Source organism: Callorhinus ursinus, unplaced genomic scaffold (assembly GCF_003265705.2).
Source record: "Callorhinus ursinus isolate GAN/ISIS: 27379988/994484 unplaced genomic scaffold, GSC_fseal_2.0 scaffold15, whole genome shotgun sequence".
Taxonomy (NCBI): Eukaryota; Metazoa; Chordata; class Mammalia; order Carnivora; family Otariidae; genus Callorhinus; species Callorhinus ursinus.
This window is the reverse complement of record NW_027397077.1, coordinates 34,515,532-34,538,723: the sequence shown is the minus strand read 5'-3', so window position 1 is coordinate 34,538,723 and position 23,192 is coordinate 34,515,532. Positions and strand designations below refer to the sequence as shown.

General features: G+C 46.1%; 1 protein-coding gene across 8 annotated transcripts in view; it reads right to left on the bottom strand.

Moving 5' to 3' along the window:
- Positions 1–23,192, bottom strand: part of ITPR1 (inositol 1,4,5-trisphosphate receptor type 1) — a 322,408-nt gene that overhangs the window by 72,653 nt on the left and 226,563 nt on the right. For all 8 annotated transcript variants that reach the window (XM_073901575.1, XM_073901576.1, XM_073901579.1 and 5 more), the window contains one exon: positions 1,065–1,245. In XM_073901575.1, the coding sequence (XP_073757676.1) occupies positions 1,065–1,245 (181 nt within the window). The remainder of the gene's footprint in view (positions 1–1,064; positions 1,246–23,192) is intronic.

Below are 23,192 nucleotides of genomic sequence, written 5' to 3'. Positions count from 1 at the left end.
ATTCTATTTTACAGGGTTAATTTCAGTTCCAAATGAAGTAAAGGATGTAAAGGACTTTGAACAGTGCCTGATTCATAGAAAGTACTTAGTAAATGTTAGCCTTTCTTCTTCTCTTTACTCCCATTCTAGATCAGTGGTTATAAACTAGAGCTGATTTTGTGCCCACCCCTGCCCAGGGGACAATTAGCAAAATCTGAGGACACTTCCAGTAGGCTGCTGGGACAGGCTGATGGCATCTACGGGGTAGAGACCACATATGCTGTTAAACCTCCCGCAGCGCACAGGACAGCCCCTCCAGCAACTCATCCTCCAGATGCCATATGTACTGTGGCTGAGAAACCCTGTTCTAAGCTCAAAAAAAGAGGCCCGGAGTGGCTCATTAACCTGTTCACAGCCATTTGACTCGAACACTGGTGCATCTACGTACTTCCAAGTATGACCTCTCTTCAAGTGAGAGCATAAATGAACAACTTTAGACACTTTCAGATAATTTAGATAAATAAGGGAGAATTAGGTAACAAGTGATGGACACCCAGTTTTAAAGTGCTTGTCTTTTTTTTTTTTTTTTTTTAAAGATTTACTTACTTATTTTAAAGAGGGAGAGAGAAAGAGAGCTCTGGCATGAGCACTGGGGAGAGGGAGAGGAGAGAGAGAATCTCAAGTAGACTCCCCACTGAGTGTGGAGCCTGATGCGGGGGTCAATCCCACAACCCTGACATCATGACCTGAGCTGAAATTAAAAGTCAGACACTTAACCAACTGAGCCACTCAGGCGCCCCTAAAGTGTGTGTCTTCCTTAACTTTCCTTACCACTGAACAGAAAATTACAGGAAAATGTTACAAATGGATTTCCTGACAATAAAAGCTTGAGCCTGACCAAGAAGAAGGTATGTAAATTTTTTACAGGAGAAGAACTGCCAAAGCATGGCAGTTCAGCTCTGGTTACTTGGGGAGAATTACATTAAAACCAGACCGGTTTGCTTCTCCTGAAAGCCTCAGTCGGAATACAGTTTGGAGTCTGGAGGTCCAGCTGGTGGGAGGGCTGTACACAGGGGAACACTTACCTTTTTTCCGGGACGGGGCATCCCTGTCTATCTCATCATCTTTCTTTTTATTCCCCAAGTCACTGGTGTTCACGGTCACTGTTGCTTTGATTTCCTGCTGGGCCACCTTCATTCGGTCATAGAAGACTTTGAAGAATTTTTCTGACTTCTTATCTTCTGTTAACCGGCAGAAAAAGGAGTGCTGCCGAGGAAAACCCACAGATTTTCAACACTGAGACAGACTAGGGATCTAATCCCACTCAAGACACCAAAATCTCACGGAGATCAGAGCCAGTTGCAAAACCTCACAAACGGTCTAGGTTTGGACCAAAGTGGGTTCCACGCACTATCGTTCTCTGGATTGTATGGCCTGAGGTTTTCTATACAGAGACTTTAAAGCAGCCACCAGGGGATGTCCCCTGTCCCACCAGGGGAGCAGACACACAGGCTTGAGACACATGCTAAAGGGTGGTGGGGAGATTCCAGGCTACTAAGAACAAGGGCCTACACACACCCAAAGCAACTCCATCAACAATGGAAATGACGTAGTTTTGGTAATTATTGCAGGTCCTGTCATGTGTTTAAGGACTTCTATGAGCCTCTCCACTTTGCACAGCCCTGTGAATATATACAGATCAGTAAGATGGGCTGCCTGCCCCTATAGGGCTCCATAGCAAGTTAGGATGACAAGTCCGTAAGTAAAACAAAAATGTGTCAGTAAAAAGTACTCCAGAAGCTACACAGACAGTTATATACTAGAAGCTCAGAGCTTGGCAAGGATGACAGTGGGCCGGAGTGATCCCAAAATCTCTGTGGAAAAGGTGATTTTCAAATCAGGTCTTGAAGGACAGGTAAAGAGTGGTTAAATGAAGAAGCTCAAAGTTAACAGGTAGTTTGCCTCTTGGATACACATTTGTTTTTGGGCCCACTGCAAGCAACAGTATACAATGTTGATGTGAAAACACAATATGGTGTCTCAACTTCATTTATGAGTATTCTCTTTTCACCCCTTTTGCAAACACCACGCTGTTGCGAATTATTTACATAAAAATACAATACGGTCATTTCCAGAGGAATAAAACAAAGCTCCAAACAATATATTTGCTTCTCCCAGTTGGATCTTTCTGCCGATTTCACATCCTCCCCCATTTGGAAAGATGGCATTTCCCTACCAAAGGTGGCCTTAGGCTTGCAATCCTAGAAGGAAGTAAAACCTTACCAGCCACTGTGGCCCCTTAACTCCTCAATCCCTCACCCCGCCCCACCTCCCCCACCCCCAACACCTGCTGCCAGGTTCAGCAAGCCCCGGGAAAGCCACCACGTGTCCATCTGCCAAAAGGCAACTGCAATCGCTATGACCCTTCTTCTAGCCACACTAGCCCCTATGCTGCTTTGACAAATGTCAGTCTCTTTGGCTGACAAAGCACTTCTTGATTGTGCTCTTTCCTCCCCTTCTCACTGTTCCTCCTTACTTCTGGTTGTTTTCAACATACAGCACAAGAGCTATCCTTCCTATTTGTGCTCCCTGGTTCTATCTTTTCCCCTCCAACAGCTCCCAGTGGCAGTACAAGTCATCGCCTACCTACTGCTTGGCCTTATTCTGTGTGTCACTGAGTCCTCCCAGACTCCCACACTCTTTGAACCAAGCTCAAGTCTTCCGTGTCCTCCATTGCCCTCTACCACCTTGTATCTTCTTTTAGGTTTCTTACCATTTCATCTATCCACTCATCATTCCATCCATTTTCTTATTCATTCATGCGCCTGTGCATCTATCTATCTGTTTATCCATCCATCTAGTATTTACTGTGCACCTGTCATGTGTTGGGCACTACGCCCATCATAGGAGATACAACTGTGAGCAAAAAGAGGCCTGGACCCTGCCCCCCTTGAAACTGGTAGCCTGGTAAGGAAAAGACACAGTGATTCAATAATCACCCCAAGGATGTTTTACTAGAATAGCCATTTATATCCTTATGAAACTGACCCAAGAGAAGGCTGGCAAAAGAATACTGTATCAGACACTCAGGGCCATTGCCTTGCTCTTCCTCACTTTTCCTGGCTCTTTTCCATGGCTAGGGTCCCCTCATCTGCACTAACATCACCTCCTCAGTGAGGCCATCCCTGATCATCCTGCCTGAAGCAGCAATCTGGCCAACTGCTTATTCTCCTCTGCCCTATTCTCTTCATAGCAACGGGTCTCTGTTGTATTTGTCATTCACCTGCTTACTGTATGTCTTATGCAGAGTGTTAAGTTCCAAGGGGGCAGGTGCCTCACCTGTATGCTTTACAGCTGTCTCCAGAGCACCAACACATAGGAGTTTCCTAATCATTTGATGAAAGAATGAATACAACCCAATACTTCATGGCTCCTTTTAACTACAGCCTCTCAATCAGATCCTGCTTATATTCAGTGGCTGTGCCAGAAGTAAATCCCCAACATAGATTAATTCTGGAAAACTGCTCAAATATGAAAAAGCAAGTTCTAACTGTTCACTTCTTTGAGAGCTGAAGCATCTACAAACAAAAGGAGAGATGTGGGGACTAAGAACTCAACCTCTACCCACCTAATTATGGTGACTACATATTTTACCAAGATAAGCCATACAATATTTCACCCAAAGGGGGTCACGGGGAGACTGCACCAGAAGGGGGCCACTTGGAAATTAACTTTAGTTGCTACCCCATTAGTCTTCTCGTTGCATGGAGGCAACTTAAAAAGCATCCTTTGGACAATCTGGTCACTCAAAAACAAACAAAACAACAACAAAATGCACTTTAAGTAGGTAAGCAAATAAATAACTAAAGCGCACCATCTGTCATTGGTAACAGCGCAACCCGGTGCAGAGCAATCACCAGCTACAAACCGCACTGCTTAACGTCTAGCTGGTTAACCCAACAGATGTCAACTGATAGGGGTCAGGGGAAGGGAACCTCTTATGAAATGGGAGAAGGGCAAGTGACTGAGGATTACGCACTTCTATATATGTTTTGCAAAAGCCACTATATTTATTGTGCATTATTTATATCAGTCCTTAGTCCTTCAAGGATCTGAAGCTGCTCTATAAACAGAATGTGGTCAAGAAAATAAGAAAGTAGACCCTAGGGTACAGAGACATGAATAAGCACAGAGGACCAAGATTAAACAAAGCCGGAGGCTGGAAGGTGGAAGAGATGATTCAGGGCAGTCCAAAGTCCCTGGAATACCCAGCCATCAAGCTGAAATGGGAGGCATGCTCCATCGTGGTTATTAGTAAGTATCAAAAGGAGAAATACTGCCAATGCCTCGAAGGAAGGAAAACTGTCCTGAATGAAGGGGTTAGAAGGCAGGGTTTCCAGTCAGAAGCCCCTGGGTCCCTCTCTCACTAGCTCTGTCACCCGAGGCAAGTTAGCCTCTTTGAACCCATGTGAAGGGCTGCCGCAGTGCCCACAAAGCACTTAGCACAGGGCCTGCTGAGCACTGTTTTTAGTTTTTTTTTTTTTTTGTACCACCATCACATTAGTATAATGTGAAAACCCCACAGCAAAGGGGTCCCCCTAAGTGGCTAGGACAGGGTAGTGAAGTGTGAGAATTCTGTCTCTGGAGTCAGAGACCCCAGGGTTTCAGCTCTGCCACTTGTGAGCTGATATCACCTTAGAAAGTGACGATATCTCTGAAACCTAAATTTTCTCATCTGTAAAATGGGCATGGTAACAGTACTGCACGGTGGTTATGAAGATCTAATGAGAAAAATCACAGTAATACGCACAATGACCGACACTTCCTGACTGCTTATAAGGTGCGAGGAACCCAGAGTAAACCTTCATGTGCGTTTTCTCACACAAAAATTATTCTATAGGGGAAGTTATTACTCATGTCTGAGAGATCAGGGGACCTCAAAAGATAATGGACATCAAGTAGTTGGCATACCCCCGAGATGCCCACACTGTGACAAATGTAACCTCACCAAGATGCTGTGAGAGTCAAGAGCTGTCGCCTCAAGTCTCCCACCTGAGAATCTAATTAAAGATACTATGGAAGGAAGAAGCCTGGTCTCCGGAAGGGAAGCAGTACTAGCTTGTGTAAGAGGAGAAGTGAAAAGCGACAGCAGTGCAGAAGAGCTAAGATACCTGCCCCAGATGTGCCATGGGGAGAAACGGGGGGGCTCAGGAACGGGGGCCCTCAGTTAGAGGCTCCTGGAGGCAGTTACCACCCCTCTCTGGTGCCCAGTGTGGTCTGTACTCAGCCAGACCAGGGCTCTGCACGTAGTTCAAAAGCCTGTTTGTTAAACCTCTTTCTGTGATACTGTATTTGGAGGACTTGGGAGGGGAAAGGGAACACCCTCCCCAGGACTGTTTTCCCAGATGCAGGTGGGACCTCAGACCAGAGCAGGTGGGTACTTGGCCTCCCAGGCCTCAGGCTCTTGAAGCAGGGCCTTTTCTTTTCTTTTTGTTTTATTTACTTACGTTTTTAAATTTAAATTCAATTAACATACAAAATATTATTGGTTTCAGAGGTAGCAGTGATTCATCAGTCTTATATAACACTCAGTGTCCATTACATCATGTGCCCTCCTTAATGCCCATCATCCCTTTACCCTCTCCAGCAACCCTCAGTTTGTTTCCTATGATTAAGAGTCTCTTATGGTTTGTCTCCCTCTCTGATTTCATCTTGTTTTATTTTTTCCTCTCTTCCCCTATGATCCTCTGTTTTGTAAATGGCAAGATCTCATTCCTTTTGATGGCTGCATAATATTCCATTATATATATAAATATATATATATATACACATACATACACACACATACATACACATACCACATCTTCTTTATCCATTCATCTGTCGATGGGCATCTTGGCTCTTTCCACAGTTTGGCTATTGTGGACATTGCTGCTATAAACATTGGGGTGCATGTACCCCTTCAGATCACTACATTTGTATCTTTGGGCTAAACACCCAGTCATGAAACTGCTGGGTCACAGGGTAGCTCTATATTCAATTATTTGAGGAACCTCCAAACTGTTTTCCAGAGTCGCTGCACCAGCTTGCATTCCCACCAACAGTGTTAGAGGGTTTCTCTTTCTTGGCATCCTTGTCAACATCTTGTCATTTCTGAAGCAGGGCCTTTTCCACAAGCTACTTGTTTACTTTCCTCCCTGAATCTATGAATCGCCCCTTTCTCCAACTAAGAGCCAGTAGTGCCAAGTAGAGATTGTTTTGCTTTACCAAAGGTTTCACTGCACCCCACCTAGCAAGTTTGAGGTAACCATTCAAAATTCACCTGGTCTAGAGCAGGCAACATTACATGGTGGTTAGAGAACTCAGGACAGTGGATGCCCCTGGGGAGTGTGAGTGGGGAGCCTGAAGGGAAACAAGAGAAACTTCTGGACTGAAGGAAATACCCTGATTAGGCTGGTGGTAAACAGCCTAGGTGTGGTAGGTGGTAGAAATAAAGGTGTGGTAGAAATAACTACAACAATAATAAAACCTGGAACCTAGAAGGGAAACAAAGCTGCTGACCTTAAAAGAGGGAGAATATCCTAGATTATTCAGGGGAGGGACAATGATCACAAAGGTCCTAAGAGTGGAAGAGGGAGACAGAAGAAGAGCTCACAGTGAGGAAGATGGGAAGAAGCTGGGAAGATGGAGGAAGGGGCTGTGACCCAAGGAACACAGGCAGCCTCTACTGGAAAAGAAAAGGAAATGGATTCTCCCCTGGAGACTCCAGAAAGGAACGCAGCCCTACCAACACCTGGATGTGAGCCTAGTTAAGACTCATGTCAAACTTGTGAGATAGAAAGTCTGGTTGTTTTAAGTCACTGGGGTTGTAGTAATTTGTTACAGCAGCCAAATACAGGTATGCACATTTGTCAAATCTGATCAAACTGTACACTTAAAATCTATGCATATTATAGTATAAGAATTATGTCACGATGAAAAGGGAGAGAGGAAAAGAAGATTGGCTTTGTTCCCAGAAAGCTAGAGAACTACATAAAGTTGTCCAGAGAAGGGCTACCCTCTGAGGCCATCTCTGCCAGCAGAAGGACCTGTGTTGCTACCCTCACAGCTGACTTTTCTTCACCCTCCATGCATCTCCAAAACACATGTGGTTTCAAAGCCCCTTCCACATGAGCTGTCTTGTCAGCATCTAAGGAGACTGCCAAGACAGATATCGTCATTCATCAATCCTGTTATAGATGAGAGAGCTGGGCTGGGGGAGGTGCAGTGCTTCTTGCTCCCCCCATCCCAGGCCCTTGCTACCATCCTGCCTTTTTGAGAACACACAGAAGACCAGCCCCAGTGGTCGGACAGGGAACTCAAAGGAAATGAAGGCTGGTCTGGGGGCAGACACACAGCACCAACCCCAACATCACAGACAACCGGTGTGCTTGGCATGGCTTTAAGGAAATCAGGGGTGGGAGCAGGTGAGCAAGTGAGCATGGGCAGCGGCCACCTCTGTGGCAGCTCTGGAGGGCCGTAGTGGGAGGGGACCTAGGCATGGCTGTTGTAAGCCAAGCTGAAAAAACCAGAACCACAAAAAATAAAATACAGATCACAAAATGTGAAAGCGGGAAGCACTCTATTCCAGCAGTTTCCAATGTTCCCAGCAGAGAAACCCATTCTTCTCTTCTCCCCAAACACCACCTTAGGGAAAGACCCCATGTTTGAGAGATACGGGCGGAACTGTTTGGTTGGAAACAGAGTGGGAAGGACCCTCTGTCACTGGAACTCCTCCTTGGAGCTGCAGAGCTACAAAGAACATAGTTTGGAAACCTACCACTTTAGTCCGGCCCTCCACATTTTACAGAGGAGGAAACTGAGGCCTAAAGCGGGGGAAGAGACTTGCCAAGGCCACACAGAGTCTTTGTCTCCGACTGTGCAAGCCACTCACTTCTGACCATGCTGGGTTGTGGCTGGTTGACACAATGGCCTGAAGGCATGTTCTCACCCTTGGTAACTGTCAAGTGGACACAATTCGCCCTCCTTGGGCTGCTTATGCTGTAGAGAAACTCAAGAACTGAGGTCTTAGTTTAAAATAATAATGAAAACATCCTTTCAGATCACTCGAAAATACTAAGGTATTGCTTAATTAGCCTGGCAGCCACCCACTATGGCCATTCAAGTCCTTGCAAAGAAGTGGAGCATGGTTGATGACAAGCCCACCTGGCTTCTGAAATAAGAGGCAGCCTGAAGTTAGAGACTAGCAGACAGTTTGCAGCTATTCTAGTGACAGGCAGGCAGTGGGTGGACACTCCTTTTTTTTTTTTTTTAAAGATTTTATTTATTTATTTGAGAGAGCGAGAATGAGAAAGAGAGCACGTGAGGGGGGGAGGGTCAGAGGGAGAAGCAGACTCCCCGCTGAGCAGGGAGCCCGATGCGGGACTCGATCCCAGGACTCCAGGATCATGACCTGAGCAAAGGCAGTTGCTCAACCAACTGAGCCACCCAGGCACCCTGGACACTCCTTTCTTTAGGGGCAAGAGGTCACAGTCTCAATTACCCTGCATGCAAGAGGTCCCAGGAGAAGAATGGGAGACAGAAACCTGCTCCATGCACTGGACACACACCAGGGAAGGTCAGCACATGAGCACCTTCCTGAAAAACCATCTTCCTCAGAGTTCAGAGACTTGGGGGGCAAAGACAGACTATGTACCCCAGAACACAGAGCCAGCCAACCGGCACCTACAGGCACACATGGCCTTTCTGAAGGGAGAAGCCCTTGATGGGCATCTTAAAAGAATGGGGAGTGGCAGGCAGCAGGGGTATACAGGATCCAGGATGGAGCATGACAGGAGCAGGGACGGCCTGGGGGCAGTAGTCCACAGTGCCAGTGGGACAGCTTCGAGGCTTTGATCCTGCCCCACAGGAAAGCATTTCCACACTGAGACTGGCCCACCCTCTCGAAGCCCTTGTGCTGGGCCTGGAGGGAATCCAGAGAATGAGCTTTTCCATTTCACTGCCTAGTACGACATGACCCGACCACCACGGCCCATGACATTCACTCTGGTCGCTTATCTGCTGCAAAATGAATTAAGTTCTCAGACTGAGTCCAAGAATTTGAAAAATGTGACTGCTGAACAGTGCTCAAAGCTTGAACTTCCAGGGGCTGACGGAAATTCTTCCCTGGAGTCTGATTTTTCTCTTTTCACCCTGCGTCTGAAACACAAGGACCTCAGACTTGGCCCTGGGAGTCTTGGGGACTTGAGGGGACATCTCCAACCAGACCTTCCGAGCTTGAACAGATGCTCTGCAGGTGTCAGAGGGACGGCAATGGCTACCAGGGCTACCAATGGCTACCTGTGGGGTTTCTTACTGTACCTGGGGTTAACTGAGCAGTCACCGTTTCCTGCGGCCCTCCTTTCTATAAATTATGTTACAGTGAATGGTCACTGAACCTTTCCTACTTTCCAGGTGCTGCCGAAATGCTTTATAGCTATTACCTCATTTAATCCTTGTAACTACCCCGTGAGGTATGTACGATTATTAACCCCACTTTACAGATAAGGAAACGGAGGCTCAGAGAGGTTAAATAACTTGCCAAGTCACACAGCTAGGAAACGGTGGCGGTGCCCCAGGACTCAGGCCCCACTTGTCTGCCGCATCAGCCCATGCTTGCGACCTCTCTGCTTTGTTAAACACCTCTCACCTGAGCAAGAGTTTGTCAACCTCTAAACACCTCCTGGCTTTTTATAATCCACACCCCACCACCATGCCAAGTCTCTCAGCTGCACAAACACAGACTATTCTCACAGTAAAGAATAGCTGTGGTAGGTACACATGTGAACACCCCAACTTTCCTGTGAGGCCCGATGCGCTTGTTCAGATGGGCTCCCAAGCAAGACCCTTTTGCCAGTTGAAGATTGACCAGGGCTGGGGGTTACACATTAACAAAACCACTGTCACACAGTGATGGCTATAGGTCTTGAGTCCTTGCCTTAGAAACCAAGGACAACAATCAAAACCCAGGATCAGGGACCATGAACTAGGTGATAAAGCACACGTGGTTAGGCACTGCCGCCTGGAGAACTGGACGTCTGGAAACCACAATTTCAGCCTTCGCTCCGCACTAAGCAGCCACGTGATCTTGGGCAATTTACTTAACAGCATTTATGCCCTGGGTTCCTTATCTGAAAAACGAGACTCTTACCACCTGCCTTGTCTGCATCACATGGAAGCCAGGGGCCCATCAAGGTTGCAGTTATGAAACATTATGTGTGAGAAACACTTTGATTACTATGGGAACCTATTCAAATGTAAGGTGCTGCTGTGATCTATCAATTCCCCTTTCAAAGGAAAGTACTAGGAAGTAGGATACGTGGCTCAACCTGTGTGCTGGGTGTTCCATGATGACCAAAGTCTAGTGTCCACAAACCATCCAACGATAAACAATTCTAGCTGATACTGATAGGTCAAGATGGTCTCTAAATGGACAGCAAACACCCAGTGAATAGCAGTTCTCAGTAACTGTCACGACAAAGGAAGCTAAAAAAAAAAAAAAAAGAAAAAATCCAGCTGGAATTTCACTATAGAAGCTATTCAGATTCCCTTAGACATAAAAATAAACAATTTTGCTTCCGTTTCTCAAAGTTTGTTTTTTTTAAGATTTTATTTATTTATTTATTTGCCAGAGAGAGAGAGAGAGAGAGAGAGAGAGAGAGCACAAGCGGGGGAGCGGCAGGCAGAGGGAGAGGCATGCTTCCCGCTGAGCAGGGAGCTCGTACACGGGGCTCGATCCCAGGACCCTGGGATCATAACCTGAGCCGAAGGCAGACGCTTAACCATCTGAGCCACCTGGGTGCCCCCGTTTCTCAAAGTTTAATGTAAGGCAGAATATAAGCTTGGTGTCAGACCCTCCTCACAGATAGTCCCTAAACATTCAACATGAACTATTTTTCCATTATCATTATCATTTACCATTCTTCAGGAAAAGTACGATGTAATAAGAGTCTAATAATTAATAAATTGGGCATTAAGAATCAAACATTCCCCTGGTATCAATTATCACAAGAAGGAAATTTTTTTGCAAGGTTTGATGGGTTTTAACCAGTAAACATCTGGAATTTTCCACTCACCAAGTTCTGTGAGGATGTCTCTAGCTTCAGTGAGTTCAGAGGTAAAATAAACTTCAAAGCAGAAAAGAAAGAAGGGACGAAGCAAACCAAGTCTAGGTGAGAAAGATATCCACATTTCAAGTTCATTTTTCTCAGTGAGAAAGTTCTCCCTGGTCTACACTGTATAGCTGTCTCTGGAGGACTTAGACACAAACGCCCTATTTCAATGACTCTGCCGTGCCAGGGCTGATGGAGGCCACCTTCTGGGTTACTGCAGCCTGAGAGAAGAGGTGGAGGACATGGAGATCCTTACTCAAATTAGTCTGGTCACTGAGCTCCAAGTAAGTGCCTGAGCTCCAAGGTCAAGGCCAAAGCAGTGGCTCTTCATGACCCTTTGCAGGGTGAATTAATTTGAGTATTAGCAATCAGTAAATTCCAACCTGTTCTGTAAGAACCACTTTTCTCCTAGGATGGAAGGCATATCACCTCTCCTTTTTCGTCTCCCAGTGCCCATAGGAATCAGCAGCTGTGGAGAAAGTCTGCCCTATTTGGTAAGCAGGCTGGTTCCCCCTCAATGTGGATCAAAACACTAACAGTTTTTCACATATTCATCAACAACAACAACAAACTGTACTTGCTAAAAAAATTTTTTTTTCAAGTTGTTATCTTACAAAGTCCCCGTATATGTAGGTAAACTATAAGCAAACATCTCTAGCCATATTTAACAACAAATCAGATTTCAGAAAGGCAGGTCAGGCATCCTTCTGGAGGACCCTGGACCCAGGGATAAGACCTTAAGGAGACTCCCAACTTTCTCTGGGTTCAATTCTCAAACCTCTTTATGGATGCCAAAAGCCAGCATCTTTTGTTGTGTGTACTGGCAGCTGTCTCTTCCAGCCAAAGATGGAAGAGAAAAACACACAGCCTCCAGAGAAAAGAAAAGATGACCAGTGGAATATGAATTAGTTCCAGCCCCCAACTTTGCCTGGTGTTGCAGGGGACTATGGGAGGGACCTCCTTGGGGATCTTCAAGTGCAAGGCAGCACTGTGGTTGCTCGTCATGTCAGCATGAGGCTTAGAAAAAGGAAAGGTGGTAGACAGCAAAGGAGACTTGGACTGGACCTCAGGAAGGACTTTTGTTGAAGCACTCAGGGAGGTTTGAGAATCTTGGTCCATGGACATCTACTCAACTAAGGAAGAGGATGCAGGACAATCTCATGTGCACCTAGGGCTGCAGGAGGTGCACGCCAGCCTCTGAGGGTGCCCTCCAGAGCTGATTCTATGACTCAGTGAAAAGTAACTTCTGGTGGTTAGGGTGAAACTCTCAGGTCCCATGTCGCCTGCCCACAGACTTGCCATGGGAGACGCGGAAGCCTTCTCAGTGAGCCTCTGCACAAGGCCTGAAAAGAGGTGTGTGGAAAACAGTATCATGAAAAATTTCAGCCATGCATCCACACGAGACAGCACAGGGGGCCGAGGTCGAGTTTGCCTGTTCCTTCCTACTTCACTTGGGGGTTCAATCTGTGCTACGGAGAAAGAAGACTAACACAGGAGTTGGAGGGGAAGAACTCTGATCTTTGGTCTTACTTCCATTCTGTGTTTTGAGGGCAATTAATCAACAGTGACCAACTTTTCCTGCCCTAAAAGTTACAAGGTTCCACAGGGCATCCAACTTGAGTTCTGCATCGATGTCAAGAACAATCCTTTGCACACCCATTTCCTGTGTTTGCTTAGACAGTGGCAGGGGCTCAGAGAAAGGGCTCTGTATCCTTCAGGCTTAGCAAGGTAGAAGTGGAAGGGCAGGGGGCACTGAGGAGCTGGGTGGGTTTGGATAGGGCATTTATTAACAGGCAGCCACCCTTTCCTCACCTGTAATGGAGGAGGGGGGAAGGTAAGTGCCACCGGAGAGGCCTGTATGATGGAGTAAAGAAAGTAACACAGGGGAAAGCCCAACAGAGGCCTGGCACCTGGTAGGTATTTTATACCAGCCACTTTTCCTTCCCTGCTCTCAGCAAACCTATGACAAATCCACTTGACCATAAAATCCAAAGAAAAATAAATATACTCTGGCCTGCCGGGGGCAAGAACACTGGCTGGCAAAGAGCAAAATGTCAACCAAAGCGAGTGCCTTCCTGATGGAGGTCCCACAGTCACCCTCAGTCCTCTGCTCAATTCCACAAACTCTGGGGGGACAGCCCCCCTGTGGACCCCAAAGGAAAAGCTCCAGGACTTGCATCTCCCAACCCCATAGGCCCATTTGCCTCGGTATTGGCCCATCAGGTAGCTTCCCTGTGGCTGCAGAGAACATTCTTGGGATTGGGCAGTAAAATGTAGAGATGGCCAAACGGATGGAGATGGCGGGATGAAATTACACAGCACTCATCTGTGTAAGTGCTGCTTAATATATTATGGCTCTAGCATCAGTAATGTGTATGCAAGCAGGTGATGGCCCGAGCCAACTTGGTGCCCTTTAGAAGCACTGACTAGGGGTTGGCAGTCAGGTTGCCTGATGACAAGTGTATTACTGGGGTCCAGCCATCATTTCATTCTTGCTCCCCCCATCGCTATGCTTTCACCACCTTGGCCTCCCTCAGCTCTGGCAAGAGGCCAAGCCCATGCCAGCCTGTCTGAACACTCTTTCCCTATGCTCTTCTCATGGCTGGTTCTCTTCTCATCTGTTAGGTTTGGGCTTAAATGGCACCTCCTTAGAGAAGCTTTTCCTGACCATCCTAAGTGGGTTCTCCTTGACACTCTGTGCCCTGCTTATTTCCTTCCTCATGCTTCTCCCAGGGTGTTAATTATTTAACTAGTGTGCTAGCCATCTCTCCCACTAGACTGTAAGCTCCTAGAGGGCAGGACCCGGACTGATCTCATCCCTGACTATATCATGGCCAATTCATGCAATGCCTGGCACCCACCAGGTACTCAGGATGTGTTTGCTGTCTTGATGAATGCACAGTAATCCTGAAGGAGGTTTATTTCCAAAAACCTTAAGTCGAATTGAGATTTGCGTCACGGCAGCTAAAGTTTAACTCGATAACCCAAAGATCCTCGTCTGTGAAAGCCCCACATCCTGCCAAATGGAGACAATGAAACATGCCAAGGACCAGGTGAAGGTGGCCGATGTGGCCTTCTCGCCTCTCAGAGGCTTATCGGGTTTGTACATATGTCTCTGTGATGGGCTCAGACTGGCTGGAGATCCTTAATCCATCTAGTTAACTGTTAACTACTCTGGCCTCACTGACACTTGCATTATTAACTATGGAGCAGGAAGGACAACCATTTGTGAGCCTAACACCTCAGAACCTGGCTCAATCCTGGATATGGTAACTACCCAGGCTCTGGGCTGAACAGTTTGTGGGCTTATGTTGCAAGGAGGCTAATAAAAACACATTTCTCAAACACCGTATGGTGAGGGCAACTGAAATATATCCTCCTCAAATGCAATATACTTTTTTTTTTTTTAGGTCCCGAATGCAAATGGAAACAAAGGGCTTGAAGATGTTAGATGGTTTATAGGACTAGCCTCGTCAGTGTCTGGGTTATCTCGATGGATAGTTTAAAAACCAGCCATGGGAAAATGATAGAAAGAGCAAGAGAGCCTCTGCCAGTCTCAAAAAGGAGCTTAGGGGACCCTTAGGAAATTTAAGTGGGTATAGATTTCCCAGTGAAAAGAAGGGTTGTGGCAGAAGTCTCAAAGTCAGTTGTGAATGTCAATTAGGTTTGGGGCTCAGGCTCTGTGCTCATGGACGAGGTGTCTTTCCTATCCCCACATCAGGATTCAAAAGGCTGGCAGTTTCTAATGAGAAAATATTTTCAACCATGAAGTTAACTCTGCTGGAAGAGCTCCAAAGGGAAAGTCCCTCCAGTTACTAGGAGGGAAAAAAAAAAAATTACCTTCTTGGTCTGGAATCTGGGGATATTTTATGCAGATGCTTCTAACAGAAGTTAATAAGGGGAAGTCAGTTTGCCTTTGATTATTCAAACAGGCTACTGCTATTAAGAGTTGCACAACTCTTGGGCAAGGCAGGGGTGGGTTTTGGCTTTTTTTTTTTTTTTTAATAAAGTCTGTCCTCATGGGAACTGCTTTTTCTTTTCTAAGAATAGTTCATTAAAACTTCCCTACTCATATCTTTTCAATACCTCTGCTCTGGCGGGAATGTGGACAGTAACGCAGGCCCATCTCAGAAGGCTCTGTGGTGGGCACTCCTGGGGGCTGCCACAATGACTTCTCAGAATGGCAGTCCTACTTCCCTGCTGAGAACTGGGTGGAGGAGCCACAACCCACGCCCCCACCACTTTTTTTTTTTTCTTTGGTGCAGGCTAAATAATTTCAACCTGCAGCCTGCAGGTAACAGAAATTGCCTAAGCTCCTGGAATTATCACTGTGGGACAAACACATTCTCTTGTTTTCATGTGGTTCTGTTTTATACCGTCCTAGGTGAGCCAGGAGACATCCACCGGCCCAGGGCAAGAGCACACAGGAGGATGTAGGGAAATACAAATAGCCCTTCTCCTTTGGGGCAGAGCAACTGTTCGTGCGATTAACAATGGAATCCACCCGGTTTGGGGGCAATCCAATAGGGAAGAGTAAGCTGCTATTGGGTGAGATTAAAGACTTCTGGGATTGGTCCCTATAATGGAGGGGCTGGGTAATAAAAAAAAAAAATCATGGGAAAAGAAACAGGGGAGGGTGAACACAATATACCTTAGCAGAAACTCTTCTGATGTCCTGGAGCCACACAATGGAGAGCTCTTAGGGTGGGGGGGGGCGTGGAGTAGGGGGTGAGGAAAAATATTCTGTTTCCGGAGACAGCTCCAAGAATCATGAGTAGGTGTGAGAAACAAGGAAGCTTATAGATTAAAAAAAAAAAGAAAGAAAGAAAGAAAAGGGGGGGAAAGGAAGGAGTCAGGGAAGGGGGGAGTGAGATCTCTGAGAGACAGGGGAATTAAAGAACACCATGGCAACAAGTCCGTCCACCTACCCCGGCCGCCCACCCACAGCCAGATTCTTTGCTGACGCACTTGAGAACAAGCTGGTTCCTACCAGCTCAGGAAGGTGAGCAAACCCAGAGAGCTCATTAAATTCCTTCTCAGCGACTCTTGTCTGCCTGCAGATAGTGAGCAAGGAGGATATAAATAGAAGTTATATAACATCTCTTTGTTGATTCCTGTGCTTACCAAAAAAATGCAGCATGACCTTGTTTTTTCTGAAGCATTTTCCTCGGCCTACTGGGTTGAGGACTTTAATCAAGTTAGGGATCATCTTAAAGTTTAAACAGCAGGATATGTATTTCCAAGTTAAGGGTGCTCAGGACAATCAGCCAAGCTTGGAAGCCTCAGGGTCAGGTCTTGCTCAGGTATACAAAATATCCAATAGCTATAAAAAAAAAAAATCTTGAGGAATTGTATAGCTTCTTCTTAGAACACTTCCTGATCATGCTAGAGCCAAGAACCATTAATAAAATGGCTTCTCAGATTTTTTAAAGAGGATCAGAGCACTTAAAAAAAATATACATATATATATTTAAAGCTAACTGAGGCTCCTAAATGCCTCCAGGCATAATCAGTGCTCCTTTTCTCTCTTAAAAGCAAGACATTAAGAGTCCAGTGGACTAAAAAGGCCTCCTCCTCAGAGATGCCTTCAAAAATGAGCACTGCAGGGAGACACGAATGTGCCCTGAACTGCAGCCCAACCTGGCCAGCTCTCCAGTGCTTCCTGGGGCTTCTGAACAGACTGCCCCTTGGCGCCTTGGCGTGGAGGAACTGAACAGGAGACGTGCTTGCAGGAGGCGCTGCAGAGCCCTGTGACTCTGATACCTCGCCTAACCTGTTGATGCCACAAAACTCTTTTAGAAACTGTTGCCATGGGAACTTGCCCCTCTCAGGCATTTGTCAAGAAATGTCACAGGTGCTAGAGAATTCAACGCCCTTGGTCTCAGTGAACTTTCTAGGAGTCTCGGAAAGCGTGGCTTCAACCAAGAGGACTTTCAAACTTGTGATGCAAGGGTTTTGAACACAAACATCTTGGAAGGGGTTCATCACATAGGGCGTCGGGGGGCATGTTTGTGCTAGGAGAGCCCGAGAGTATATACAGGCCCGCTAAGCATTTAAATTCTATACACAGTGTTTTTAATGCAGCAGCTCAGCTAAACAAAGACACTGTAGGGCTCTAAGTAGCTCAGACAGTGACCCCAGCAAGAGATGCTATGGCTGTCATCCCTACTAGGGGATTTCTTTTCCCATTGGAACTGGTGGGTGGGCAACAACACAGTAATGCATAAATTCAGGATGTAGACAAGAGTCTACATCCCCTGCCGAACCCCTCGTCTGTGGACAGTCACTGCCTCAGCCTATCTCTCAGTTGAATTCCATTAGCCTCCTGCCTTCTCCTCTTGTAAATTCCTGCCAGAAAAACAGGCTCTACCTTCTACAATATGAACAGTGCAGATCTGGTAGGAACCAACACATCTCCATGTCCCGACGCAGCAATGTTGCCAGGTAACAAATGTAGAAATATACTCAGAAAACTGTATGTGACAATATACAACCTCCGCGCTGCAGCTGATAACCGAGGGAGTGTTAAAACACCATGTTCTCTTAACACTTGGGCTTTTGGTGTGAAAATAAAATTAAACGGGATACTTCCTCTTGTAAATATAAGACAGGCATACAACTCACACATGCATCCACTAATTGGAAATAGTAGAGGGGTTTGCGACAGCCATCTGCAATGCACTCTGGCTTTCACTCCCCACTCTCCCCGCCAACATGAATTCCAGAAAACTCAAAGAAACATAACTGAGCAAGAGCCCTTCTTATGTCAGGGACAAGTTCACCTCTGACCAGACAAAGCTACTCAATAAAGGACACCAGTGGAAACTAAAGAAAAAGCTCATACATTATTATAAAACTCATCATTGTGTGGATTGGTAGGATGACTTTGAAAATTCATGGTATAACCAAGCAGGGATTCCTTGCCTCTTGGATGAAATAACCAATGCTTCATAGCCCCAGCCCCAACGGTAACAAGACAGACACTGCTCTCCAGTGTGCGTAGCCCCTCAGTGAAAATGGAGCACTAAGTTAACTCCCTGGCATTGGACCCTTCCATCTTCAAGGCTTTCTAGCATGGTAGGAGGTGAGAGATGTTTGAGAGGCAGACTTGGGTTCAAATCTCAGCTTTGTTAATTGGGTGACTTTGGGTAAGAGCTTTGGCTCTTGGGACTCCTGCGTGGCTCAGCTGGTTAAGTGTCTGCCCTGGGCTCAGGTCATGATCCCAGGGTGTTGGGACTGAGTCCCGCATCAGGCTCCTTGTTCAGCGTGGAGCCTGCTTCTCCCCTTGATTGTATGCACTCTCTCATAAATAAAAAAAATCTTAAACGATTTTTTAAAAATTTGTCTGAGAGAGAGAGCACGCACAAGCCAGGGGAGTGGCCGGGAACCTGACATGGGGCTCTATCCCAGGACCGGAGATTATGACCTGAGCTGAACGCAGACGCTTAACTGACTGGGCCACCCAGGTGCCGAAGCTCTGGCTCTTTTGAGACTCACCTTCCTTCTCTGTCACTGGAGCTATCCGACCTACCCAGATAAAGTACATAACGGCACCATGTACAGCTCCTGCCCTAGAATGGGCACTCTTCCTTTTTCTTTCTCTCAAAATGAGTATTCTTCAACCAACCAAAGACTGAACAATGAGGAGAATCCAATGCGCTGGGCCTCTTTGTGCAAAATGAGTAAAAGCTGAGCTCTAACACTTCTCACATTATGCCAGAGCACATGTGCTTCCTTCGATGCAAGTAAAACCCCAAAATTGTTACTAATGTCATTTAACCTTTCATAGAAGCCCTAATTAAATGAGCCGCCTCTGTCTTCACAGAGAGGAAGTTATGCAAGAGAGTTTCCTCATCAACTTTGATAGACCTGGGAACTTGGAACTTGCTAAAGGTGAGGCGGCATGTATAGCACTTAAGAGTTTTTATTTGGCAAACAAGACAGCAAGCCTAAAAGAGAAAGACTTTCACGGTTTCCTTCTCTGTCATTCACAGGACAATATTATAACCAAAGCACAGACACCAGCCACACAAACTGTCTTCTGCTGTATTCGGAAGGCACGGCACCCTCCACAGAGTCCATCCACCAAAAGACCAACTGAAGGTGAAATCACAAATCCCACTTTGCCTGATCAATAGAGCCAAGGTCCTCGAAAGGGGTCCACAACCCCTTTCCTTGGTCCCCAGCCAGGGAGTGGGATGTGGGCCACGTCTGTGCCAAGGAAATTAATGGAGGCTTCTCATACAGGGAGGCAGCAACACAGAGAGCTGAGACCTCAGGCTGTGGCAGGAAATAAACCCGGACACAATTACCAGCTAGCTCGGTGACCCTGAGCAAGTAACTTGACCTCTTGGGTCCTTTATTTCCCCTTTAGCAAAAACGGGTCATGGCAGCACCTACCCACACAGGATCACCATAAAGAGTAAATGAGATCATGCAGAGAAGGCATGTGGCCTAGCTCTTGGAACATGAACATTCAGATTCTGGTCCTCATTATTATTACTACTATCTGTAGTTATTAAGAAGAAAAAAAAATAGACCCTGAGCATTCCTGGCACCATAAGGATATTCCTCCAAATTCACATTATGTATTTCCCTTGGACTCAGCTAAACTTAACTTCCTTCCGTCCCTAAAGAAGGTGCCCCTTTATAGTTGTTACAACCACTAACCACAAATTTTCACATCCTAATGCTTATATTCAAAAAAGGATAATAAGGCTAAAGTATTATGGTGGCCACAGATGGTCAGAACTTGTATCCATTCAGTGAACATTTAGAACATTTAATGAACACCCACCACGGTCCAGGTGCTGGGGAGTCAGATAGAGGCTCCATCCTGGAAGAAATTACATTCCCGGGTGGGTGAGTAGAGAGAAAAATGTATAACCAAAAAGTAACCATGAGCAATTACTATGTGTTAAGCAGCATGCCAAGCTGAGCATTTTCCATACATCTCATCTAGTTCTCAGAATGACCCTACAAAGTAGGATTCTCTCCACTGATATGTTACGTACAGACTGAGTTCCCTTCATCTCACACACACAGGAACTTATTTCTACGGAACTTGGGGGTGAAGACAAACTTGGTTTCTGTTCCCTCGGGTCTTAAAATGGACTTCCACTTAAAGTGTGGTGACTGCTAGAGTGAATGAACAGCCCAGAGGAAGAGACCACTACATCTCTGCCTCAGGGGATCAAGAGGAAGTTTCCAGAGCAGGAGATATTTCAGACAGGGCTTTGGAAGTATTCTGGGCAGAGGGAAACAGAGCCCGTCCCATGTGGAGCAGAGGCATCTGAGGACACAGAAGCGCCTGGCAAATGAACAGGACACAGAGAGTCGGGGCGTGGGTAGAGAAACCCAGGCAGGGCCAGACCATGCAGGGTGCCACTGGATTTCATCATGGCGGCAGTGAACTCCAGCATCTGCGGAAGACTGTTAAGACAGGAAATGAAGTGGTCAAGCTTCTGTTTGGGGGACTGACAGTAGCATGCATGAGAGAAATGCCCAGAGGTAGGGAGGCCTTTCTCACCAGTTATCCAGGTGAGAAACAATCAGGCTCAGAACTCAGACAGCCCAATACTGGCAGGCGGTAGGTATAACAGGGTGGTCAGTAGCAGGAATTCTGAAGCCAGAGTGCCTCATTTCAAATCCCTGCTCTTCCGACCCCAGCTGGGCCAATATGGTCAGGTCATTTAATCTCAAGGTGCCAACTGTCTGGCTCATTATACGTCCTAACTGAATGCTGACCATTACACTACTGGGAGGTGGAGTGGATACAGAATGAGCTCCTGACAAAAAGCAAGAGAGGAAAGAGACCAGAGACATCCAGGTTATCTCCCCTGGGCAACAGGAGGGTTGCTGGTGAGCCCACTGACCAGCACATGGAATATAAGAGGGCAAATGGGGCAGAGGAGGGGAGGTGACAGGTGCACTTGAGGTCATACTAACCTAGAATTAACACAGGTAGAGATGCCCAACAGAGATTTGAACAGAAATCTAGAAATCAGCAAAGAGGTGAGAGTCGGGAGCTACACCTTTGGTAGTTGTTGGCATGAACGGTAGCTGGAAGCCATGGGAGTAGATGAGATCACCCAGGGAGTTTGGAGAAAAAGAAGACAAACAGGCTGGAGCCCAGGCTCCCACTTTTCATTTATTTTAAGGTTAACTAAATGCCCCGAGACCAGTAGGAAACCTTTGGAGGTACAGAAATAGCAGAGCACTGGGCCATAAAGAAGTGACCAATTTAAAATGTGGTGGTCTGGGGTAGGATCATCAGAGAGGGCTTACAGATGAAAAACCTGCAATCCCAGGTATCTGGACCCTTGAGCCACATGGCCAGCTCCCCACAGGAAAGAGCTGCTTTAGTCTGCCTTCCAAATCTGTGTTGAAAGGTGATAAACAGGGGTAATGGAATATATCTGAGTAGAGACGGTGAAGGAAAGGAAAGATCACCTCTAGGAAAAAAAGAAGTCTTCTAAAACACAATCCCACTGCCCCTGCACACCATTACCCGCCCCCCCTGGAAAAAAAAGAAAGGAAAGAAAAAGTTAGAAACCTCTCTTTCCTTGAATTCCTGTTTATTAGGTGAATGAGTGGCCAAAATATCTTGGGACTTAGGATATTGGTCATCTGGTCAATATTTACTAAAAATCCATTGTTGCAGACCAGGGGATGAAGAGCACAGAACAAAGAGGAAAAGACATGGTTCTTTCCCTTCAAGAGATTAATATTTAGACAGCAAAGATTCAATAAGCACAGGGGTTGGCAGAGATTTCTGTAAAGGGCCAAATGGTAAATATTCTAGGCTTTGCAGGCTATATGGTCTCTGTTGCAACTATTCAACTCTGTCCTCATAGCATGAAAGCAGCCAGAGATAATACTAAAGGGGTAAGCATGGCTGTGTTCCAATAAAACTTTATTTGCAAAAGCAGGCTGTGGACTGGATTTGACCTACTGGCCATAATTTGCCGAGCCCTGGACTAACACATCACAAGCCAACAGAGGTCAATGTGGTGTCAGCCTGGAAGTTCGTAAGGAGCAGTCCCTCCTTGGAAGTCATTAAGGAAAGTTAGGAAGAGCACAGACCTCTTGCTAGACCTAAAGCAAGAGAAAGAAAGAAGGAAAATCTGGGCTTGTTGCGGATTTAAGAGGATAAAATGAAATGATGGTTCAAAATGAAATGATGGTTCAATATATAACCTTTTTCAAGTCTTCTCTGACATTTTTTCTGCTCTTCAGTTAAATTTTGAAGACCATGAAAAACCCGAGAACTCCTCTGGACACCTCTTAGAAACCAATTCCTGCTTTTTGCACAAGGGAAAGAGATTAACATTCTGCTTCCAAAGATCTCTCCATAAACCCCAATAAATGCAGTCCTCTAGTGGAAAGGCCAGAGAAGCAGATACATGGGCTTGCCCACTTCTGCCTAAATTGTTGGCTTCACTATTCAGAAAAAAAGAAAAAATAATACTGGGTCTCCAATTCCTCTAAAAACATGAGCCAGGGTGCACACTTTGCCCTAGGAGCACCTCAACAGGATGGTGCTTCTTATACCCAAGTGAGGATGAGCCACAAACATATGTGCTGACAAGCCTTGCAGTCATTTCTTGCCCCAAACTACAAAAAGAAGCCAACAGGCCCATGCTTTCTCTAGTGCCCACCATCACTTGGAAAGATGCCACGACCAGGATTGTGCTGTGCAAGGGGTCAGTTTCCTTTTTTAGGAGAGTCACTCATGTCTTATGTTTCCAAGAATGGTAACCACCTTTGAGTGTTGAGTTTCTATCAAACCCTGAATTTTGAGACCAAAAATCTTAAAAGACCTTCGTTCAGTGACACACTAGTTTCCCGGGAATGGAGAAGAAGGAAGAAAAAAGGGAAAGGAAAGTAAAGACCTGAGGCAGGGAGCACTTAAAACCACAGAGTGACTGGACTGCCCTTCACCTTCCGCTTCATCCAGAATGTCTGTCATTACAGGTAACCAGTACCCAAGGCACAGAAGTGTCCTGACCTTCTGGACCGCTAACATCATTTCAAATATACAGTCAGAGGGACTTAGGTAAA